Source organism: Mustela nigripes, chromosome 5, assembly GCF_022355385.1.
Source record: "Mustela nigripes isolate SB6536 chromosome 5, MUSNIG.SB6536, whole genome shotgun sequence".
NCBI lineage: Eukaryota > Metazoa > Chordata > Mammalia > Carnivora > Mustelidae > Mustela > Mustela nigripes.
This window is the reverse complement of record NC_081561.1, coordinates 75466186-75487719: the sequence shown is the minus strand read 5'-3', so window position 1 is coordinate 75487719 and position 21534 is coordinate 75466186. Positions and strand designations below refer to the sequence as shown.

Below are 21534 nucleotides of genomic sequence, written 5' to 3'. Positions count from 1 at the left end.
GGGCAGTGAAAATACTCTGCATGATACTATAATGAGAGATACATGTCATTATATATTTGCCCAAACTCATAGAATGTGCCACACCAAGAGTAAGCCCTAAGATAAACTACAGACTTTGGGTAATTATGATGTTTCAGTGGAGGTGGAGGTTTAACTGCAACAAATGTACCACTCTTCTGGGGAACGTTAATAATCAGAGAGGCTATAGGGGAAATATCTGCAGTGTCTGTTCAATTTTTCTGTGAAGCTAAAACTGCTCTAAAAAATAAAGTCTATCTCTCACACACACACACACACACATACACATACACAAAATCCAGAGAGTCAAAACTTGACACAGTATTTTTCCATATTTATTTAGCTTTCTTTCAGCTAAGTAAGCACACAACTTACCAATCACTTTACAATTCTGCAGTTACAAATAATATAACATGCAAAAGAAATGCTCTAGATGGTACTTTAAACATTTTAAAGATAAGTTATAAATTGGTTTTGTGTTGAGCTAATGTTTTGGGTAGCTACTGAGTTACCAAATACTCTTTAACTACTGAAAAAGCTGAGTGAATTTTAATTGGAATTTATTAATCTTTACAAGTAAATGAGAAAAGCTGCTAAGAACGTGAGGATGAAGGGTTTTCCAACAAAGAAGGAAAACTTAACTATGACAAGGTCTAAAACTATATAAATCAAATCAATTGACTAATCATATATTTGAGTAAGTCCATAAAGCATTTGAGAATTCCTTACATACCTCCATCTTATTATCATAATAGTGTCAGTTATATCATTTCAAGTTCACATAGTACAACATGCTGTACGTATAGAAAATTCCTTTTCCAAAGCTGGTCATATTTGAGCTGATTTCTACAAACTTGCAACTGCTAATCTGTGTAGGTGGGTCAGTGAGCTACTTAACAAAGCAGTGCTGAAGAGCCTGGAAATCTAATTTTGAGAGCTCCAAACCCGTATGTCCACTTCCAGTGACTAAAACAGAATGTGAACATTCATTTTTCTTTCTTTCTTTCTTTTTTAAATTTATTTATTTATTTAACAGAGAGAGAGGGGGAGATCACAAATAGGCAGAGAAGCAGGCAGAGAGGGAGGAGGAAGCAGGCTCCCTGCCGAGCAGGGAGCCCAATGGGGGGCTTGATCCCAGGACCCTGAGATCATGACCTGAGCTGAAGGCAGAGGCTTAACCCACTGAGCCACCCAGGCGCCCCATGAACATTCATTTCAACTGTACAGTAAATAATAATGGAAGCAGAACTCAGGAAAGTACATGTGGCCTGAACTTCCACTGTCTACTTGACAAACACTGAGTCTTAAATATTCAGTCCCACTGCCACCTGCTCTCAAAACTGTGTCCTTTCCACAGTCTCTTCTGTGAACATTACAGCAGCTAATCACTGGTTTTGTGATTATAGCTGTAATCACTGGTTTTGTCTGACCCTTGTATTAGCATGAGAAGGCAGACTATCCTTTCTCACCTATATTTCCTGATCATTACATGTTAAATATTCAGCAAATGTTTGTTAAATGGATAAATATTTATTTCAGATGTTTTAACTAAATATCCCAGATATTTAATTAAACATTGTAATAAGTATTTCATTACTTAAAACTAAGAACAAAACCTAATCATCTCAGCCTACTTCTAACATCAATACTTCAATCCTTGTGTTCCTCTATATTCATACACATGGTGTTACTATACATTGACACAATGCAGGATCAGCTTTCAGTACCTTATTCTTTATTCACATTCACTATTAGTGTAGATAAGCACAATCCTTAAAGAAATATGTCTCACAAAATGATGTATCAGTAATGCTAACATTGAGCTATTAAATTTTCTAATCCAAGCTTATCTGTTCCTACTTTCAAATCAGGATTTCTTCATGATAAAATCCAGGCCTAAAACTTTTTAATTCTACTTTTCCTTTGTACAATAAATCATAAAACAATAATTTCCACCAGTTTGTAATATTATGATAACCGTTTTATGTTTCTTCCCCATTTATGTTCTTGCAGGTAAAATGCCATTACAGTGAATTCTCTTGGATAGCCAAATTGTTCTTATAAATCCATTAGAATTTACTTTATGTATATTTTACAGCTTTCAGGAACAATTTATCACAAAAATGTTAGTGAAAACCAGCATCTGAAATCTGAGTAAAAAGTGACACAAAACGATTCTTTCAATCAACAAGAACATAAGTCGCTATGTAGTATGGTACTTTTCATTTTGAAATTTTGTATGTAAACTTATATAACTGTCAAGAAATAGTTAATTTCTGTTTCCCTTCATAGTAATAAAGGCTCCAATAAAGTACTTTCCATACCAGTTTATTCTTCATAAATAAATCACTATTGTAATAGACTACTAAGAAATGAAAATATTTAAGCTTTTTGAAAAAATAGCCCTTCCTGATTAACGGGATTTGTTTTAATGGGATTTTATCTATAGTATTTTATACCTTAAACAAGTAACCATTAAAATAAAGAAGTCAATGACAAAGTATCCATGGAATTGTATCACATATCTCAGGAAACAGACATTCAGAAAAGATGTAAGGCTAGCCAGTAATAACCTCTCATAAAACCCAATGAACCTTACAATTGTAATTAGACTTCAAAAGAATGAAAATATTAGTTTATGTTGAGCCAAGATTAGGAAAATCTTCCACTGTTGACATTTTCATATTCTTAGTTTTTCAATCAAACAGTCAGCCTGTAATTTTGAAAAAACAACATATTTTTAAATTCTGGTTATTATAGCCTACATGAAATAATTCTACTGGCACCCGTATTATAAAAAGTCCCAGCAGAAGAGCTGGTTATTACATACTCTATTCCTAAATATATCTTATAAAAAATTTCTCAATAGTTTTATAAACTACAGTAAAGGCATTCCACATTGTATATACACAGGCAGATTTTTATCTTATTTGTTAAAAAGCTTCAATAAGAAAAGGAAAATAAATATAATACTAACATTTTACAAAGTAAACTAGATGTGGAGGAACCTTAAATACATGTTACTAAGTGAAAATAGCCTATCTGAAAAGGCTAAATACTGTATTGTTCCAACCATATGACATTCTGGAAAAGGCAAAATTATGAAGGCATAGATCAGGATTACCAGCAATTAAGGGAGAGGGAGAAATGAATAGGTAAAGTACAGAGAATTTTATTATACCATAATGTTGGATACATGTTACTACACATTTGTCCAAACCCATAAAATACAGAACACCAAGAATAAACCCTAATGTAAATCATGAACTTTGGATAAAAATGGTGTGTAACTATAATTTCATGGATTATAACAAATGTATTACTGTGGTGTAGGAGGTCTATAGTGGGAGACTCTGAATATTTGGGGGACAGAGAGTATATGGGAACTCTCTATAAATTTCCAGTCAATCTGGAACCTAAAAGTGCTCTAAAAAAATAAAATATATTTAAAAAATTAAAAAGTAAACCAAAGTCTGTTAGTTATCATTATTTCAGATACTTTTCTCAAACATCTTAAATATCTGAAACATTATAAAAGAGATTTTAAAATAAATCTTGATGTCTTTATCTTGATTTTTTTGCTGACAGATCTAAGGAGATTTCAGATCCACAGAATGAACCAATAACAGATCTTATAACCTTGTTCATTCATTTTTTTCTAGCTAAAAAGTCATGTAAGAAAATATAGTTAAAAACATTACAAAAAATGTATTTTTAGTTACTTTATTATAAAACCATGGAGCACATAGAAACTTAGAAATATAAATAAGGAGGGGCGCCTGGGTGGCTCAGTGGGTTAAAGCCTCTGCCTTCGGCTCAGGTCATGATCCCGGGGTCCTGGGATCGAGCGGAGCAGAGAGCCTGCTTCCTCCCCTCTCTCTCTCTGCCTGCCTCTCTGCCTACTTGTGATTTCTCTCTCTCTGTCAAATAAATAAAATCTTAAAAAAAAAAAAAAAAAAGAAATATAAATAAGGAAAAAAATTCCTTTTTTAATCACACTGAATTTTTAAAGAGACCACACCAACTGCCCTATTGAATAGTCTACTAATTTTTATTTCAGACACACACACACATAAATATCTTAAATTATTTTTAAATTAAATAAAATCATCTGCACAAGTTGAAAAGAGGGATAAAAGTTTGAAACATGAAGTTTCTATAAATCATGCTTTTTAATTTCTTGGGTACCATGACTATAATAATAATAATATGCATTAACAGCAATTATTCAATTTGTAATTCAGTGATTACTTAAATATAGCAACTACAGGTCTCCTTACCATCACAGATACATAGTGACTGGTAAATTATTAGTCAAGTGGCTCTGGAAGGACAGTCACTTAATAACTAAGGCTTCACTGTCAGGGAACAGGCCTGTAATCAGCTTGAATTTGATTCTACTTTTGCCCTAGGAAAGCAGAATTCTGCATTTTTTTAGGTTCAATGGCTTCAACCTCAGATCTGACAGTTGATGCTACCAGGGAAGCCCTTTTCTAAACTAGAAAATTACAGAAATTCAGTTTCTACAATTTCTACAATAATGTTGGTGATAACAGAGGCAACAGGTGATATTTACTAGTACTTACTATTTGCAAGGTACAGTTTTAACTGCTTTAATATAAATTATTTTATCAATCCTCTTATCCACCCTATAGCTGGGCAGTATTCTTTATAGGCACGTAATAGATAAAGAACTTGGGTCTGAAAACATTTAAGTAACTTGAAAATGGGTCCTCAAGTAACTGATGGAGCCACAATTTCAATGCAGATTGGACTCTGGGTTCTGAACTGCTAATGCCCTGGCTCTTCTATATCATATCCTCTGCTTGCAATGGAAAGACTTAACTGTAACTTCTCTTCCTACAGATCTGATAACCTGGAAAATCCCTTAAATTAAAAATACTACTTTGGGGGGCGCCTGGGTGGCTCAGTGGGTTAAGCTGCTGCCTTCGGCTCAGGCCATGATCTCAGGGTCCTGTGATCGAGTCCCTCATCGGGCTCTCTGCTCAGCAGGGAGCCTGCTTCCTCCTCTCTCTCTGCCTGCCTCTCTGCCTACTTGTGATCTCTCTCTGTCAAATAAATAAATAAAATCTTTTAAAAAAAATACTACTTTGGGTACGTGCAAGCAGTACATTAAAGGAGAGAATCAAACCTACAAAAGCTGTTAAGTGCCTACTGTTGCCAGGAAAAGAAGAACTACACCAAAAGGACAACTATTGTAAATATTTTTATATACTGCTACTAAATAATAATACTTACTGTGATAAACCAATAGGAATTTACTCTATAAACCAATTTTGATAAGAAGCCAAGTTGATCAACAGGTGCCAGCACATGAAGGTGCAAGTGGGAGATGGAACAAAATGGCGGCATGTGGAAACCCATTCTAAAACAGAAAGGTAAGAGAGTTGACTAGTCAGTTCTACAATAGTTTAAAGCCATTTTTTCATGCTAGAACACATAAATATTAAAGATATTCAAAATAGGTTAGATTGCCACTCAGTCATCACTTTTACTGCTTTATATCCTTCTCAGTATTTACACACTTCCTTGTCTTTCTGTGCTGAAGTCCACAGTAACAAACTCTTCATCAAGCGCTTAAGAGCATATAATGTCTCAGTAATCCTTTAATAATTCTGAGTTGGCATTTGGCATTATGTTTTATCATCTCAGTCCTTATCAATTTTAACCTTAAATTCTCCTAAGATATGGCTCTGCAATGAATCTTTTTTTTTTTTTTAAAGATTTTATTTATTTATTTGACAGAGAGAAATCACAAGTAGATGGAGAGGCAGGCAGAGAGAGAGAGGGAAGCAGGCTCCCTGCTGAGCAGAGAGCCCGATGCGGGACTCGATCCCAGGACCCCGAGATCATGACCTGAGCCGAAGGCAGCGGCTTAACCCACTGAGCCACCCAGGCGCCCCTGCAATGAATCTTTAAAAAAAAAAAGTTACAGGGCACTTCTGAGATCTTTAACTTTTAGACTGTATAGCTGAGGCATAAAGTCGTTTGCTGTGTACTATGTTTGGCATAAATTCCACCTTTTTCTTTAAAAAAAAGATTCCATGACACTCAAATAGAAGGGTTTCTTTATTCCAAGACATAGCCAGTAGATGGTGCACCTTCTCCTTTAATAAAGTAGTCATTTCCTCATCACCCCATCTTCCAGTAATGAGATTATTTATATCATTATTAAAATTATCACTCAAATTTCTTGCTTAATACTGAAAATAAGTAGGGCGCCTGGGTGGCTCAGTGGGTTAAGCTGCTGCCTTCGGCTCAGGTCATGATCTCAGGGTCCTGGGATCGAGTCCTGCATCGGGCTCTCTGCTCAGCAGGGGGCCTGCTTCCCTTCCTTTCTCTCTGCCTGCCTCTCTGCCTACTTGTGATCTCTCTCTGTCAAATAAATAAAATCTTTTTTAAAAAATACTGAAAATAAGTAAAATGATAGTTATTCATAATAATCCACTTTATAAAAACATTTATAAGATAATTCCTTTGACTACTAACAGATTTCTACTAAGGAATTTTTAAAATATGATTCTATATCTTAAAAATCAGTTTATAATTTTATAAATCCACTTAGAAATTCTGAGTGGAGCAAGGCACACATGTAACAATAATTCAAGCCAAAAGCCTGGAAATATTTGCCTCCTCAAACTATAAGTGAGTCTCAATTAAAAAAAAAAAAGACTACAATGAGAGGGAGTGTAAGAGGGCATAGGAGATGTGGTCTATTGCAGCAACACAGGACTGATAATGGAGAGTCAGAAACACAACACATATTGAAAAGCTTCCCCCAGGGGTGCCTGGGTGGCTCAGTGGGTTAAAGCCTCTGCCTTCGGCTCAGGTCATGATCTCAGGGTCCTGGGATTGAGCCCCACATTGGGCTCTCTGCTCAGCAGGGAGCCTGCTTCCTCCTCTCTCTCTCTCTCTGCCTGCCGCTCTGCCTACTTGTGATCTGTCAAATAAATAAATAAAATCTTCTAATTAAAAAAAAAAAAGAAAAGCTTCCCCCACTACAGGAAAAAGAGGCTGAGTTTTCCTTCTGGGAAACAGGATTCAGGTAATGTAGAATCAAGTAACCTAAAAGCTAGAAGCAATTCAAAGGTTCATTCAACCCTTTCATTTCAAAGATGGGAAAGCCAAGATCCTTGAGACTTCTCAAGGTCACAAAGTGAGGCAGTAATAGAGCAAGGATTGAGACTCTTGGTCCAATGTTCATTCTTCTACTATAAACACTCCTCTGATGGGGAAGGGAATATATATTGCTTTTGGCCAAAGGGTCTCAAATACCATCTGTCCCTTACACTTGAATAGCACTTCATAGTTTTCAGAGGATTTTCACACACACAATCTTATGTGAATCTGTATGTAGGCAGAACCGGTATTATCTTGGAGAGCATAAATGCCTCAAGTATCATAGCCATTATGAGCCCAGTACACAACAAGTAGCATGGAAAGCATTAGCGCTCAGGTCTCTTTAAATTCCAGGTCAGATGTTAGAAGTAAATCTAACCAAAATCTAGCCACTGGTCACACAGGCCAAAGTCCAAAGTGTTTTAAAAAGGAAAATACACTATTTAGATTAAGTAAAATAATTGCCACATTGAACATTATAAGCTTTTTGCTCAAATTTTGGTGAACGCCAGAGATCAGCGCAGGAGGCAACAAATTCAAGTTAATTTCACACTAGAAGTATAATATTTTTCAATCACATAAAATAAAGTATTTTCTAAAGAAAGAAATTCAACTTACATACAATTTTTATACAAATAGACATACCGAACAAAGAAAGGTGGACTTCTAACTATGTTACCTACCCACTGCTTAAATAGACTTGTCTGCCCAAACTCCAAGTGGTGATTGTTAGATGCTGAGACATGAGAGGAAGAAGTTTTATTTATTAAATTTATACTACCAATGAACAATGTATGCTCACTTTCAGGAAAACTGTACTTAAGCCACTAGGAGAGAACATTTTCTAGGAGAGAACATTTCAGAAAACCAACTACATATATTGGTTTCTATGTGGAAGTATACATACCTCGCATTTTTGAAGTCAGTGAAATTATTCCTTTCAAGAATAGTTTTTCCAACAGTCACCATGCTCTCAACTAAAAAACATGAAAGAAACCACATTACACTGTAGAAGACATTATTAAATTGTAATTAATTTTAAGTTTTCTAATCAAAAGTCATGTTCAGTGGGTAAACATTTAAAGACCTGTTTAATAGTTCTAAGTTACTGAGAAGTTTGCTCATCAACACTGACATGAAGGTTGAAGCTATCACAAAGTACGGTGTGCAGGCTGACTTTGAACAGCTGCTGAAGAGTACTAACAAGTGACTACTTAGGACGTCTGATCCTGTTGAGGTCTAATTCTAATCATAAGGAGACCAAGTAAGAAACAAAAACACATTTGAATCAAAAAGGCAGACAGGAAAACTGAATTTGTCTTTCAGCCCAAATTAAGGATATGATAGTCCTTTATGTCAGCCTACCTCTGACTAGCTAAATGTTCATATATTTGTTTTGGCTTCTGAACTCTATCTGCCTTAGCATCTTTATAATCTTGGTGCTTTATGGCCTTCAAATAGGAGTGCGTTTCCAGATGAGAAAAAATTTGGTAACCTGCAATCTCCTAAGCATAATGCCAAACTTGAGATCTCTTTTGTTTCTAAATGGTGTAACCAAGTATTTGTAAGGGGGAAGAAATGAGAGAATCTATAGACGATGGTTGTTATAAAAGAAGTTCATAAAATTGTTGCAAATGCTTAGGTCTCTAAATCAGGCTTGAGCAAGGAGGATGACAGACTTCCATGACTAAGTCAGTACCATATGGTCTAAAAATACAAACAACTCATTACTTCAAGCAAGACTGTATCTTGCTTTCTTTTAAAATATTCCCAAGATCCCAGACATGGGAGAAATGTTTTCTCTTAATTTTTTTTTTAAGATTGTATTTATTTATTTATTTAAGATTTTATTTATTTATTTTACATAGAGAGATCACAAGTAGGCAGAGAGGCAGGCAGAGAGAGATGGGGGAGAAGCAGACGCCCTGCTAGGCAGAGAGCCCAATGTGGGACTCGATCCCAAGACCCTGAGATCAAGACCTGAGCTGAAGGCAGAGGCTTAACCCACTGAGCCACCCAGGCACCCTCTTAATTTCTTAAAAAGACATATGACTGGGGTGCCTGGGTGGCTCAGTCATTAAGCATCTGACTTCAGCTCATGTCACCATCCCAGGGTCCTGGTATGGAGCCCCACATAAGGCTCCTTGCTCAGCAGGAAAGCCTGCTTCTCCTTCTCCCACTCCCTCTGCTTGTATTCCCTCTCTCACTGTCTCTCTTTCTCTCTTGTCAAATACATAAATAAAATCTTTAAAAAAATTTAAAAAAATGTAAAAAAAAAAAATGTAAAAAAAAATGACTGCTTGGGGTGCCTGGGTGGCTCAGTGGGTTAAGCCGCTGCCTTCGGCTCAGGTCATGATCTCAGGGTCCTGGGATCGAGTCCCGCATCGGGCTCTCTGCTCAGCGGGGAGCCTGCTTCCTCCTCTCTCTCTGCCTGCCTCTCTGCCTACTTGTGATCTCTCTCTGTTGAATAAATAAATAAAATCTTTAAAAAAAAAAAATGACTGCTTAATGCAATAATTTTAACAACACCAAGATATTATAAAGTATGTAGATATAATATATATGACAACAATAACACAAAGTGTACCAAAGTTTATCACATTTTTCATGAATTGATACAATGTGAATTCTAATTAGGCTATGATAATTACACTAGTATTTTAATATCTCTAGAGCAACCATTTAAAAAATTTGAAGAGGCATACATAAAAAGGCAAGAAATAAAGTAGAATAACAAAAAATATATCTGATCAACCACAAGAAGGCAGGAAAGAAACAGAGCAATAACAACAAAAAATGGAACAAACAGAAAACAAATGGCAAGATAGGACACCTAAATCAAACTGCATCAATAGTTACATTAAAGGATTATGAACTAAACAATTCAATTAAACACCAGAGATTTTCACACTACATTTAAAAAATAATAACAAATAAGCAAGATACAACTATATTGCTATCTTCAAGTCTTTAAATATTAATATTCACTTTGTTTGAAAGTATAGAAAAAGATACACAGTGTGGACAGCAAGTAACAAGAAAGTTATAGTAGTTAAATTCATGTCTTACAAAATAGACTCGAAAAGTATTTCCAAAGATAAAGAGGGACATTTTACAATGATAAAAAAGGATCAATTCACTGAGAAGACATGACAATCTTAATTATGTATTCACTTAAAATCAGATTCAAAATACATGAAGCAAAACCTATTGTCTCCCTTGTATCTCACCATTATCTACCCTATTATTTCTTTCTTTATACTTATTTTGGTCTAATTCGATTGCCTATTTCCAGCATCCTAAAGTAGAAACTTGGGTCATTGGTTTTAAACATCCTCTTCTAACATAAACATATACAGCTATAAATTTCCACATAGGTATTGCTTTGGCTACATTACACAAATCTTGATATGTTGTATTTTTGCTATCAATTCTATATTGTTGTCTATATTTATTTGGAAATTTATTTGGAAATTATTAAAAAGTGTGTTAATTTAAAATATTTAATACATTTCCAGGTTTTATTATTTTTCTACTTTACTTCCATTGTCATCAGAGAACATATGTTACAAGATTTCAATAATTTGAAATGTATTTAGACTTACTTTATTGCCTAGAATATGGGCTATCTTGGTGAACACGTGCTCTTAACAAAATGTGGATTTTATAGTTGGGTGGAGTTCTAAAAGTATCAATTATAATCACAATGCTTGATGGTGTTATTGAGCTCTTCCACATTCTTATTATTTTGCCAACTTCATAGATTGTATATAAATACTAATTACAAGAAACTTTAAGCTTATTACAGAAATATTAAAATACAAACAAGATCAGAAAGAACGGTATAATGAAATCCCAAATACCCACCACGCTGCTTCAAAATTGGTTAACATTTTATTTGCAACAGTTATAAAAACTTTCAATAAAGTAGAATGCTAGAAAAAGAAAACCAAGCATAAACATATTTCTCCCTCCTTAAAAAACATAAGAAGGAAATACTTAAGGCATGGCGGCTGCTGCTTGATACTAAATATTGCAAAAATATTGGCCTTTATCTGCTGGAGTAAATATGAAATGTACTCATAGAAGTACAAGATGACTAAGAAATTTTGCAATATTGAGAAGAAACACTTGAAAAACTGGTAATTCAATAGTCTAAATACTAAATGAACTACACATCAAAGTTTTCCATCAAGAAATTTCTTATTCACCTCCAAAAAATCTGGCCCAATCTATCTTGTCAGCTACTTAATTTTTTTTTTTTTTTTTTTTTAAAAAGAGATCACAAATAGGCAGAGAGGCAGGCAGAGAGGCAGGCTCCTCACTGAGCAGAGAGCATGATGCGGGGCTCGATCCCAGGACCCTGAGACCATGATCTGAGCTGAAGGCAGATGCTTAAACCACTGAGCCACCCAGGCATCCCAGCTATTTAAATTATTAACCAAACTAATCCCAGGCCCTGGAGATAAAGGCTATGAAAGCAGATATGAAGTGAACTAAGAAATGTCTTAGGAAATGACTGGTAAGTCACAGAAATCATCAGTAGGAAAATACAGGATAATCCTAAGAGACATGATTCAAACTCTTCTTTTCAGAAGCTAAAACGTCATTGCTTAAATCTCATCACTAAACTTTGGGGTTAGTACCTCTACACAAGCAACTTACAAGACAGGTACCTTGGTCTCATTTTTGGTCTCATTTTTGATAGCACCTATCATGGTCTCATTTTTGATAGCACCTTCCATTTTCAGAGTCAAGGAAAGCCATCATTTTAAAACATAAAGAGGCATTATCTTTTAGAGATTTTAAAGATTAAATAACATGATGTTTAGAATTCACTTTAAATCCACTGTGGGAGAAGGTTAATAGATGAAAAAGACTGGCCACAAGTTAATAAAAGTGGTACTTGGGTGATGACCACATGGAGATAAAACTATTTTCTGTATTTTTGTACATATTTGAAATTTTTCATAACAGAAGTTTCACAAAGTCATAATGCTCCTCTTTCGTTAACACCTGGCTAGGTTGTTTCTTTTTATTGTCACTGTAACTACTATCAACTCATGCCGATTCAGGATGATATAACCATGAAAAATACTGTCGTCATCTTACCCAGTTCTATATGATCTTTCTTTAGCTCTCTACAGTTTCCAAGATGCTTCTTTGGCACCACAAGATAATGATGAGGTGCTGCTGGTCTGATATCTTTGAAGCAAACTAGGTCTTCATTCTGAAGGGAAAAACATCATTTGTCAGTGAATTTTTTAAAAAGAATTTTAAAAAGAATATTTAAAAAGAATTTCCTATTTTCCTAATTTTAAAAAGAATTTCTGGCATGTCTTCCACACCATAAATCTCAGTCTGATAGGGAAATGGTACTTATATTATACAACTAATCCCAGCTGGGCATTAAGTTTATAAAGACATGTTTTAGCATTCTTCATGAGATGCTCATTAGTTAGCAATGAGCAATGTTGAAGCCTTATATAAAGCAGTGTTGAAGACTTATATAAAGCTAATTTCAGGAAAACAATTATCAATGAACTTTAATAAGAGTTCATGACCAAAGGGGTGCCTGGGTGGCGCAGTGGGTTAAGTGTCCCACTCCTCGTTTTGGCTCACATTGTAATCTCAGTATCATGATCTCAGGGCTGTGAGATGGAGCCCCATATCCATTTCATGCCCAGGGCGAGGGGGGGGATGTCTGCTTGAGATTCTCTCTCCCTCCCACTCATGCTCTTTCTCTCATATAAATAAATCTTTTTAAGATTTTATTTATTTGACAGAGAGAGAGAGAGAGATCACAAGTACGCAGAGAGAGAGGGGGAAGCAGGCTCCCCGCTGAGCAGAGAGCCCAATGTGGGGCTCAATCCCAGGACCCCAAGACCATGACCTGAGCCGAAGGCAGAGGCTTTAACCTACTGAGCCACCCAGGCACCCCCTCATATAAATAAATCTTTAAAACAAAGCAAAACAAAACAAAAAAACTTCCTTACCAACAATCCCAAGGTTTTTTTTAAAATTTCTTTATAAATTTCTCCATCTCTACCTAACTAAGGGTTTTTCTTAATATGTACTTTTAAAGGTTTGACTACAGAAACATAGCAAATTTGATAAACTTTTTTTACATTTAATTTTTTCCAAAGTGGTATGTTCCACAATTAAAACAGGAAAATAATCTAGCATCCATATATCCAGAGGTTGCCTTTCTATACATTTTTTACAGCACTTATACACAAATACTTTTTTGTTCTGTTTATAGCATTAAACAGCCCTTAAAATGCTAAAACAAACTCCTGTATAGTACACTAAGTGTCCAATCCATTATATTAGTTTTCTGATTTACATACTCCACATAGTTATGAGAGGAAAAAAGAAATGAAAAAGGGAGTCTTTCAACCTACTGACACTTGAGTTTCAAGATTTTCCAAAAGAAAAATCAATATTCCCTAAATATCCTTATTCAATATGCTATCTAAAAAATTTTTCAATGGATAAACCACACATGAAAAGATGCTCAACACCACTCATCATTAGAGAAACCCAAATCAAAACCACAATGAGATGAAACTTCACACCAGTCCAATGTTAGTATTAAAAAGACAGGAAATATGTGTTGGCATGTATGTGGAGAAAAGGGAACCCCTGGGCACTGCTGATGGGAATGCAAACTGGTGCAGCCACTATGGAAAACAGTACGGAGATTCCTCAAAAATTAAAAACAGAAATACCATATGATTCCCAGTTCCACTACTGTGTATTTATTTACCCAAAGAAAATAGAAATACTAATTCCAAAAGATGTATGCACTCCTATGTTTATTGAAGCATTATTTAGAATACCCAAAACATGAAAACAACCTAGGAATCCATCAATAGATGAATGAATAAAGGAGACACAATGTACATATACAATGAAATATTACTCAGTCATAAAAAAGGATGAGATCTTGCCATTGGTAACAACACAGATGGAACAAGAGGGCATTATACTAAGAATAAACCGGTAGCTGCTAGAAGGAAGGCTGGGTGGACGCAAAACAGGTGAAGAAAAAGCTATGCATTTTAGTCAGCCAATGCAATCAATGATTGAGTTAGATTTTCATTAAGCTTTCTAAAATAATGAAATTGGCCCTCTGATGTTACTCTTTCCTGTTGCTACTACTAAACTAGCCATTATCTAGACTCTTCATTTTAAGACAGACTTTCTCCTATTCCAATGATACAATGACAAAAAATATGAAATGATACATGTACAAAGCTATCCTTTGCAGCATGATTTGTAATAGCAAAAAAAAAAAAAAGAAAAGAACCCAAAGGTCCAAAATTCAACTAGGAGACTAGCTGAGTAAATTATAGCAAATCCATACAATGAAGTACTATGTAGCTATAAAATATAGGAATGAAGATCTTTATATACTTAAAAATCATTTCTGAAATGTACTTTGAAGTTAAAAAAATTAAGGAGCAGGAGAGTGTGGTAAGGCCATCTTTTATATAAGAAAAGGGAGTACAAATATAAACATACACATACAAATTCTCACAATGAAAGGATAAACTAAAAATATATATTTTTTAGTTTTTTGTGAGGGAAGAGGAACAGGGTAAAGATGATAAGAGAATGGATGCTAGACTTTTCCAAATGTACTTAGCTTTACAATTCTGATGTTAAAAACATGAATATTTAGGGATGCCTGGGTGGCTCAGTTGGTTAAGCAGCTGCCTTCGGCTCAGGTCGTGATCCCAGCGTCCTGGGATCGAGTCCCGCATCGGGCTCCTAGCTCAGTGGGGAGCCTGCTTCTCCCTCTGCCTCTGCCTGCCATTCTGTCTGCCTGTGCTCACTCTCCCCCCCCCTCTGATAAATAAAATTAAAAAAAAAAACATGAATATTTAATACTCTTTTGGACTTCAAAATAATCCCTATGAATTGAAAAAAAAAAAAAACAAATAAATAAACCTAACTATCACCTTTATAACATAACTACATAAAGAAAAGACATTTCTTTTTTTTAATATTTTATTTATTTAAGAGAGACAGGACTAGAGTGCATGAGAGAGAGAGTGCACAAGTTGGGGGAGATGAACAGAAGGAGAGGGAGAAGCAGATTTCTCCTCGGAGCAAGGAGCCCAAGCAGGGCAGCTCTCAGGATCCAGGGACCATGACCTGGGCTGAAGGCAGATGCTTAACCAAGTAAACCACCCAGGCACCCCCAAAGAAAAGATATTTCAAGTGACTTTAAAACACAGAATTTTGACTACCCATCCCTAATGACAACTAAATGAAAACTTTTCATTTATGCTTTCAATGCAGATCAGAAGCAAGCTTCTCAAGTGTGGAACATGCCATAGTTATCCTTAAACTACAAGTGAATAACATATAGTAAACTTGAAAGATTGCTTAATAAATAAAAGATGCTTAAATAGAAAAATAAAGCTATCAATGCTTCCTTCTCTGCTCCTTAAAAAAAAAAAAATGGTGTCATTATAGTTTTTACTACTTTCCAAGATCTTTCAGTCTGTCCTCCAAAACACATTCTTTTTTTTTCTTTTTAAGATGTTATTTATTTATTTGACAGAGAGAGAGAGATCACAAGTAGGCAGAGCAGGAGGCAGAGAGAGAGGGAGGCCTATGCAGGGCTCAATCCCAGGATCCTGAGATCATGACCTGAGTCCAAGGCAGAGGCTTAACCGACTGAGCCACCCAGGTGTCCCCAAAACACATTCTTAAAGTTGGAATCATGGCCGCTGTTTGATTTTAACAGTGTTTCTCAGCCTTTTTTCATTACCATCCCCCTAAGGAAACTTTTTAGATTTTTTTTTCCCCTAATGGCTGCCTTCCCCCTGGATATTTTAATACCACAGCCAAATTGTACATGTGTTTCTATCCTAAGTGCTATACATACGTTTTATATATATAAATAATAAACTTTTTTTGCCCCTGCTCCTGCCCCAGCCAAGAACATCAATTTTTACCCCTTTTGAGAATGCATGGATTAGACAACGGCTAGTTCATCTTCATTATCAGCACTGAATCCAAGCATCTCGGCTTGGCATCTATTAAATATGACAAACTATGGTAAAAAGGGTAGATGGGCACTCAACCCCCATTCCAAATACTTCTGTGTCTTTAGTACTGCAGAAATTTAAAAAGCTAAAACCCCAGATGGAATTTAGATCTTTCAAACTAGATGTACTTCAGACTTCAGTGCTTTGACAAGGTAACCCAAGAAAAAGCAATCTTTCTGCAGCTTCCGCTAGTTCCACCAGGCAAACATGGTCAGCTCTAAGGAACCGAGATTGTTTTTTCTTTCTCCCCTGTCCCCATTCCAATGTCTGGTCAATTGCTAGTCAAGAGACAGACATGAGACATCCACTTTTCTGGTGCCACGACCTACCAGTGCAGACCCAGGAGGTACAGTGTAGCTCTGAACCTGTTATTTGTCAAAGTGGAAATATGTAGGTGCCGCAAGCATTTAGCGCCCAGAGGTCGGAAATGGGAAACATCCTACAATAGGTGAAACAGCCTGAACAACAAAGCAGAATCCAACCTCAAATTCCTCAATGGCGGTCACACTGCTTCCTCAACTCTGAGTCCCATCTACAGAGACATCTTCCTGAAGTCTAAGTTCCAATGGCAGTCACCTGACTCCTAACTTCCTGGCTGTGGCAGAGGAAACGGGTCCTCACCATGCAAGTGCTGTTCTGGATGTCATTTTATTGATTGATTGGTTGATTGATTGATTTTTTAGATTTTTATTTAAGGACACTTGGGTGGTTCAGTGGTTGAGCACTGCTTTCAGCTCAGATCATGATTCCAGGGTCCTGGGATCAAGTCCCACATGTTTGTGCATGTGCTCTCCCTCTCTCTCTCTAAAAAATAATAAAATTAAATTAAAAATATATTTTTATTTATTTGACGAAGAGAGTAAGCACAAACAGATGGAGTGGCAGGCAGAGGGAGAGGAAGAGAGAGAAGCAGGCTCCCCACTAAGCAGGGAGCCCAGTTTGCTACTTCATTCCAGGACCCTGGGATCATGACCTGAGGCGAAGGCAGATGCTTAACAGCCTGAGCCACCCAGGCACCTTCTGGATGGCATTCTTGAAGGCTTTTCCTTCAACCCTTGCAATGACTTTTTTAGCAAATAATTCCCTATATTAAATCCATTTCTGCTTTAAAGTAGCCAGTTTTTCTTTCTGCAAATAACCCCACTGATATCTAAAGCAAGTAAGTAACATTTGAATGAACATTTCAGTACCACCCCATCTGAAGTGGAGGGCAAATCTGGTTAAAGAAGAGGGAGGAATTGAAAATGAAGACTATGCGGGTTACATTATCCCACCAGCACCACCAAGACCTGATTTTGATGCTTCAAGGGAAAAACTTCAGAAGCTGGGAGAAGGAGAAGGGTCCATGACAAAGGAAGAGTTCACAAGGATGAAACAGGAACTGGAAGCTGAGTATTTGGCAATATTCAAGAAGACTGTTGCGGGACACCTGGGTGGCTCAGTTGGTTGGGCGGCTGCCTTCGGCTCAGGTCATGATCCCAGCGTCCTGGGATGGAGTCCCGCATCGGGCTCCTTGCTCCGCGGGGAGCCTGCTTCTCCCCCTGCCTCTGCCTGCCATTCTGTCTGCCTGTGCTTGCTCTCTCGCCCTCTCTCTCTGATAAATAAATAAAATCTTAAAAAAAAAAAAAAAGACTGTTGCAATGCATGAAGTGTTCCTATGTCATGTGGCAGCACATCCTATTTTGAGAAAAGATTTAAATTTTCATGTCTTCTTGGAATATAATCAAGATAAACTCTGAAGACAAGACAGTGTTTTGCAAATATTCTGTAATAACAGCAGGACACCTGGGTGATGCTCTTGATTTCGGCTCAGGTCACGATCTCAGGGACGTGAGATCAAGCCCTGCATCAGGCTCTGTGCCCAGCATGGAGTCCCTCTCCTTCTACCCCCTCCCCAATCCACTCATGTTCTCTCACTCTCTCTCATATAAATAAATAAATCTTTCTAAACTATTAAAAAAAAAGAAGAGGGAGGACATTAAAGTTAAATTAGTATTTCCTCTGTGTGGCCTCAAGCAAGGTGAAAATAAACATTGAGCCTGGTATTTCTCAACCATGTTTTCACTGTCACCGCTTGCAAGACATTCTTAAGAACTCCCGGTTCCACTCTCATGATATTTTAATGCCACAGACATACTCTTTATCTGTTTATGTCCACTATATTTACTTTTGCCTCACACACACAGAGTAAGATACTGTCACCCTAAAACCAACTTTTATCCCTCTCTGAGAATGCATGGCCTAGTATTAGCTTAGTTTCAACTCTGCAGTCTACAGCACAAATACACTATACAGATGCTTACGGAGTAAGGAGTCTTCTCTAGCTTTTGCCAGAAAGATTTCCCAGACTAAACCCACATGATGCTGGTAACTCCAATTATTCCAAATCACATGTTCTCCTCTGGACTTAATTATAAGTCTACCCTACTTTATATAAACCCAATAGTTTCTAAATATTTACAATAAACATATATAAATGAATATAAGAATAGACTATATATATAATGCAAAATACACGAAGATTAGATTCTCTTTTTGAAAAGATAAATCTTTGAGCTCTTATATATAAAATCATTTTAGATTCAATTTTAAGATCTGCAACTTTTTGAGGCATGTTGCACAAACATGTGCATCTTGCTTGCTTATGTTCTGTATTATATGGACTACTGTATATATTAATCCTATGCCACCTATGTAGGGTATAAATTAGTTAAAAGTATTTAATGTGTCTAATTTCTCCTATAAAAATGTTCCAGGCTTTTTACATAGTTTACTCTGAGAATGTTCTTCATAGAGAAAAAAATCCTGACCTTTGGCCTGGAAAAACCACGACAGAATTCTGGACCATCCCAACCCCTACGGGTGACCGTTTTTATTTTTAAAAATTAATTTACTCTTTTCCTAAGATAATTTATTTATTTGAAAGAGAGAGAGAGAGAGAAAGATCGATCATGAGCCCAGGGGGAGGGGAGAGAGGAAGGAGACTCCCAGCTGACCAAGAAGCCCAAGGCAAGACTCAATCCCAGAACCCTGGGATCAAGATCCGAGCAAAAGGCAAACACTTAAGGACTGAGCCACCCAGGTGGCCCCCTCCATGACTATTTTTAGACAAAACTTTTTACATTATTAGTAGCTATTATTTACTAGTTTTCCTCAACATTGGTACTGGAGTGTGCATAATTTTTTATGTGGTGCAGTCCTGACTGTGGCTCAGTTCAGCAGAGGCCTGCTCTACAGACAGCTGATGTACTGACCCCTCTCCCTATCAACCGCTTCCTGTCTTCACTCCCTCCCCTAGTCAAGCACAGATTTCAAGGTCTATCACTTCAGTCGTCTCTCTAGCCATAAATTCGTACCTTTGTCTCCAACACTAGGTGGTTAGAACAAATTCAACTCACTTTTAACAAATGAATTAATGATTACTAACAACAACAACAGCCAAAAAAACAGAATCTTTGGATCTGATCCTCTCCAAAGGCTGTTTCTTTAAAGGCAAGTAGAACCAGCAGATGAAAATTATTTCCAGATACCTGTTTTCAAGTACCTGCGCAAAATCTCAGTGCTCCGAAAATGGGCATTCGTCCCAACTGACCACGCCTGTGCGAACTTTACCCTTCAGTGGAAATCTGGGGCTTATTAAGAAATAGTTTGACCTCGGCTCCACCCCCGACCCCTGCCTAACTTCTGTCAGTTCAATGAAGCTTTTCCCTATTACCATCGTCTCCTTTCTACCAGTTCTTCCCCTCGGTCGCAGAAGGAGAGAGTGCAGAACTGAAAAGCAGTGTCGAGAAGCGCAGGGGGTGGGGATGCGGGGGTGGGCGGAGGAGTCCCTCCAGTAACGACAAGCGACAAATGCTATTTTCTGCCAAATACCTCGTACCTGCAGACAGAAGCCCAAGTGTCTGGCTTTATCGCTACATTGTCCCCCCGCTGCCCACCCCTCGGCACAGCAACAATAATGCTGGAGACAGACCCCACTCGCGAGAAGCAAATCCGTCACTAACACCAGGACACCCCGCCTGCCCCACTCCGGTCCGCACCTGCGAGGTCTCCCTCCCGGGGGCCTGACACGACCCCACCGCGGTCCGCCACGGCGCGAGGCTGGTCCCTGCCCCGTCCCACGCCCGGTCCGCACGCAGCCCACCTCGCAGTACAGGAGCTCGGTGCCGGGTTCCTGCTTCGCCGCGATCCGGCAGAACACGCACTTGCTACTGTAGTCCTCCGCCTTCGATGACGTTGCGACAACCTCGGCAGTCTTCGGCGAAGACACCTTAGATTCTTCAGGCTTCACTGCCTCAAAACCAGCCTCGGATTCGACTCGACCACGCACCGACTCCTCAGCCATCCTAGCCGCCTCAAGGTGGACAGGAACCTTGACTGCTCTCGCGCCGCTCGCCCTGGGCTGAGTCCGCCTCCTGCAACGCCTCACTTTTACCTGGAGGTGTCGCCCTCCGCCTGCCGCTGGGAAGGGCAGGGATTTGAGCGCATGCGCAGATCAGTCTGACAGTAGAGTAAGGGCGACGACGCGACCCGCCTCACAGCCAGAGGCCAGGAAGGGGAAGCGCGAGTACGCACGTGGGCGCGACTGGAGGAGCTGGCGGGGGTTTACGGAAGTCGCTCCGCCCCCCTGCGTCTCCTTGGTAATGACGCATCACGTCCTTCGAGACGCAGGAGCGTGCACCGTCGCGGTGACGTCACCGGCGCGCCCTAGTGCCCGGCCAAGTGGAAGCTGGTGGGTATGCTGGCGGTCTTTTTTCAAGCTTCAAGTTGGTTTCTCCCAGGAGTGTATTGTGGTGTTAAAAATAAAAGTTTTTTTTAAAAAAATTCATAGGTTTTAATAGAGAATGAGCACAATTTCTTTTCAACATAGATTATGTTTGATGTTTCGTGTGTACATTTTCAGCCACGACAGTTTTAGGTCCCTTAAGTTCAAAATACCCCAAACTGAATTTCATATCTCCTTTCTTTGTTGTTGAAAGCATTAGCTAGTTCAAAATAGTGGCCTTTACCTCACATTCCTTAAACACAGGTAGATGCGGAGTCATTAAGTTTATAGTCTGTACTATTCCACGAATTCGTTGCTCGAGCTTCATGCCTCAACCACTACAGTAACCGGTTTCCCTCCTTGACTCTCTTGTCACTCAAAAACCCGTACGTAACCCTCGCGCCCAAAAGAAAAAGTCTCAGTTAACTTGGTATTGGAGGTGGACTCTGATTTGACCCAGCTTTTCATTTTATAATACTTGGTATTTGCTGAACACTTAAAGTGTGCCATGTATTTTCTCAACCAAACAAGGTTGGTTTTACAATC

General features: G+C 37.9%; 1 protein-coding gene across 1 annotated transcript; it reads right to left on the bottom strand.

Annotated features, from left to right (window-relative positions):
- Positions 1-331: 331 nt before the first annotated feature.
- HINT3 (histidine triad nucleotide binding protein 3) lies at positions 332-20896 on the bottom strand. Its single transcript, XM_059400666.1, has 5 exons — positions 20368-20896; positions 12271-12388; positions 8066-8135; positions 5278-5404; positions 332-2731 (listed from the first exon to the last, which is right to left on the bottom strand). Exons 1-5 carry the CDS (start codon positions 20566-20568, stop codon positions 2699-2701), a joined length of 549 nt encoding a protein of 182 aa, XP_059256649.1. The 5' UTR covers positions 20569-20896; the 3' UTR covers positions 332-2698.
- Positions 20897-21534: the final 638 nt, after the last annotated feature.

Excerpts from the sequence above, each read along its gene's own strand:
- HINT3 (XM_059400666.1), bottom strand. The coding sequence starts at position 20,568 with ATGGCTGAGGAGTCGGTGCGTGGTCGAGTCGAATCCGAGGCTGGTTTT. Across the intron at positions 12,389-20,367 it reads CCGAGCTCCTGTACTGCGAG|AATGAAGACCTAGTTTGCTT; the intron begins GTGGGCTGCGTG and ends TTTTCCCTTCAG. Across the intron at positions 5,405-8,065 it reads ACTGACTTCAAAAATGCGAG|AATGGGTTTCCACATGCCGC; the intron begins GTATGTATACTT and ends TTTCTGTTTTAG.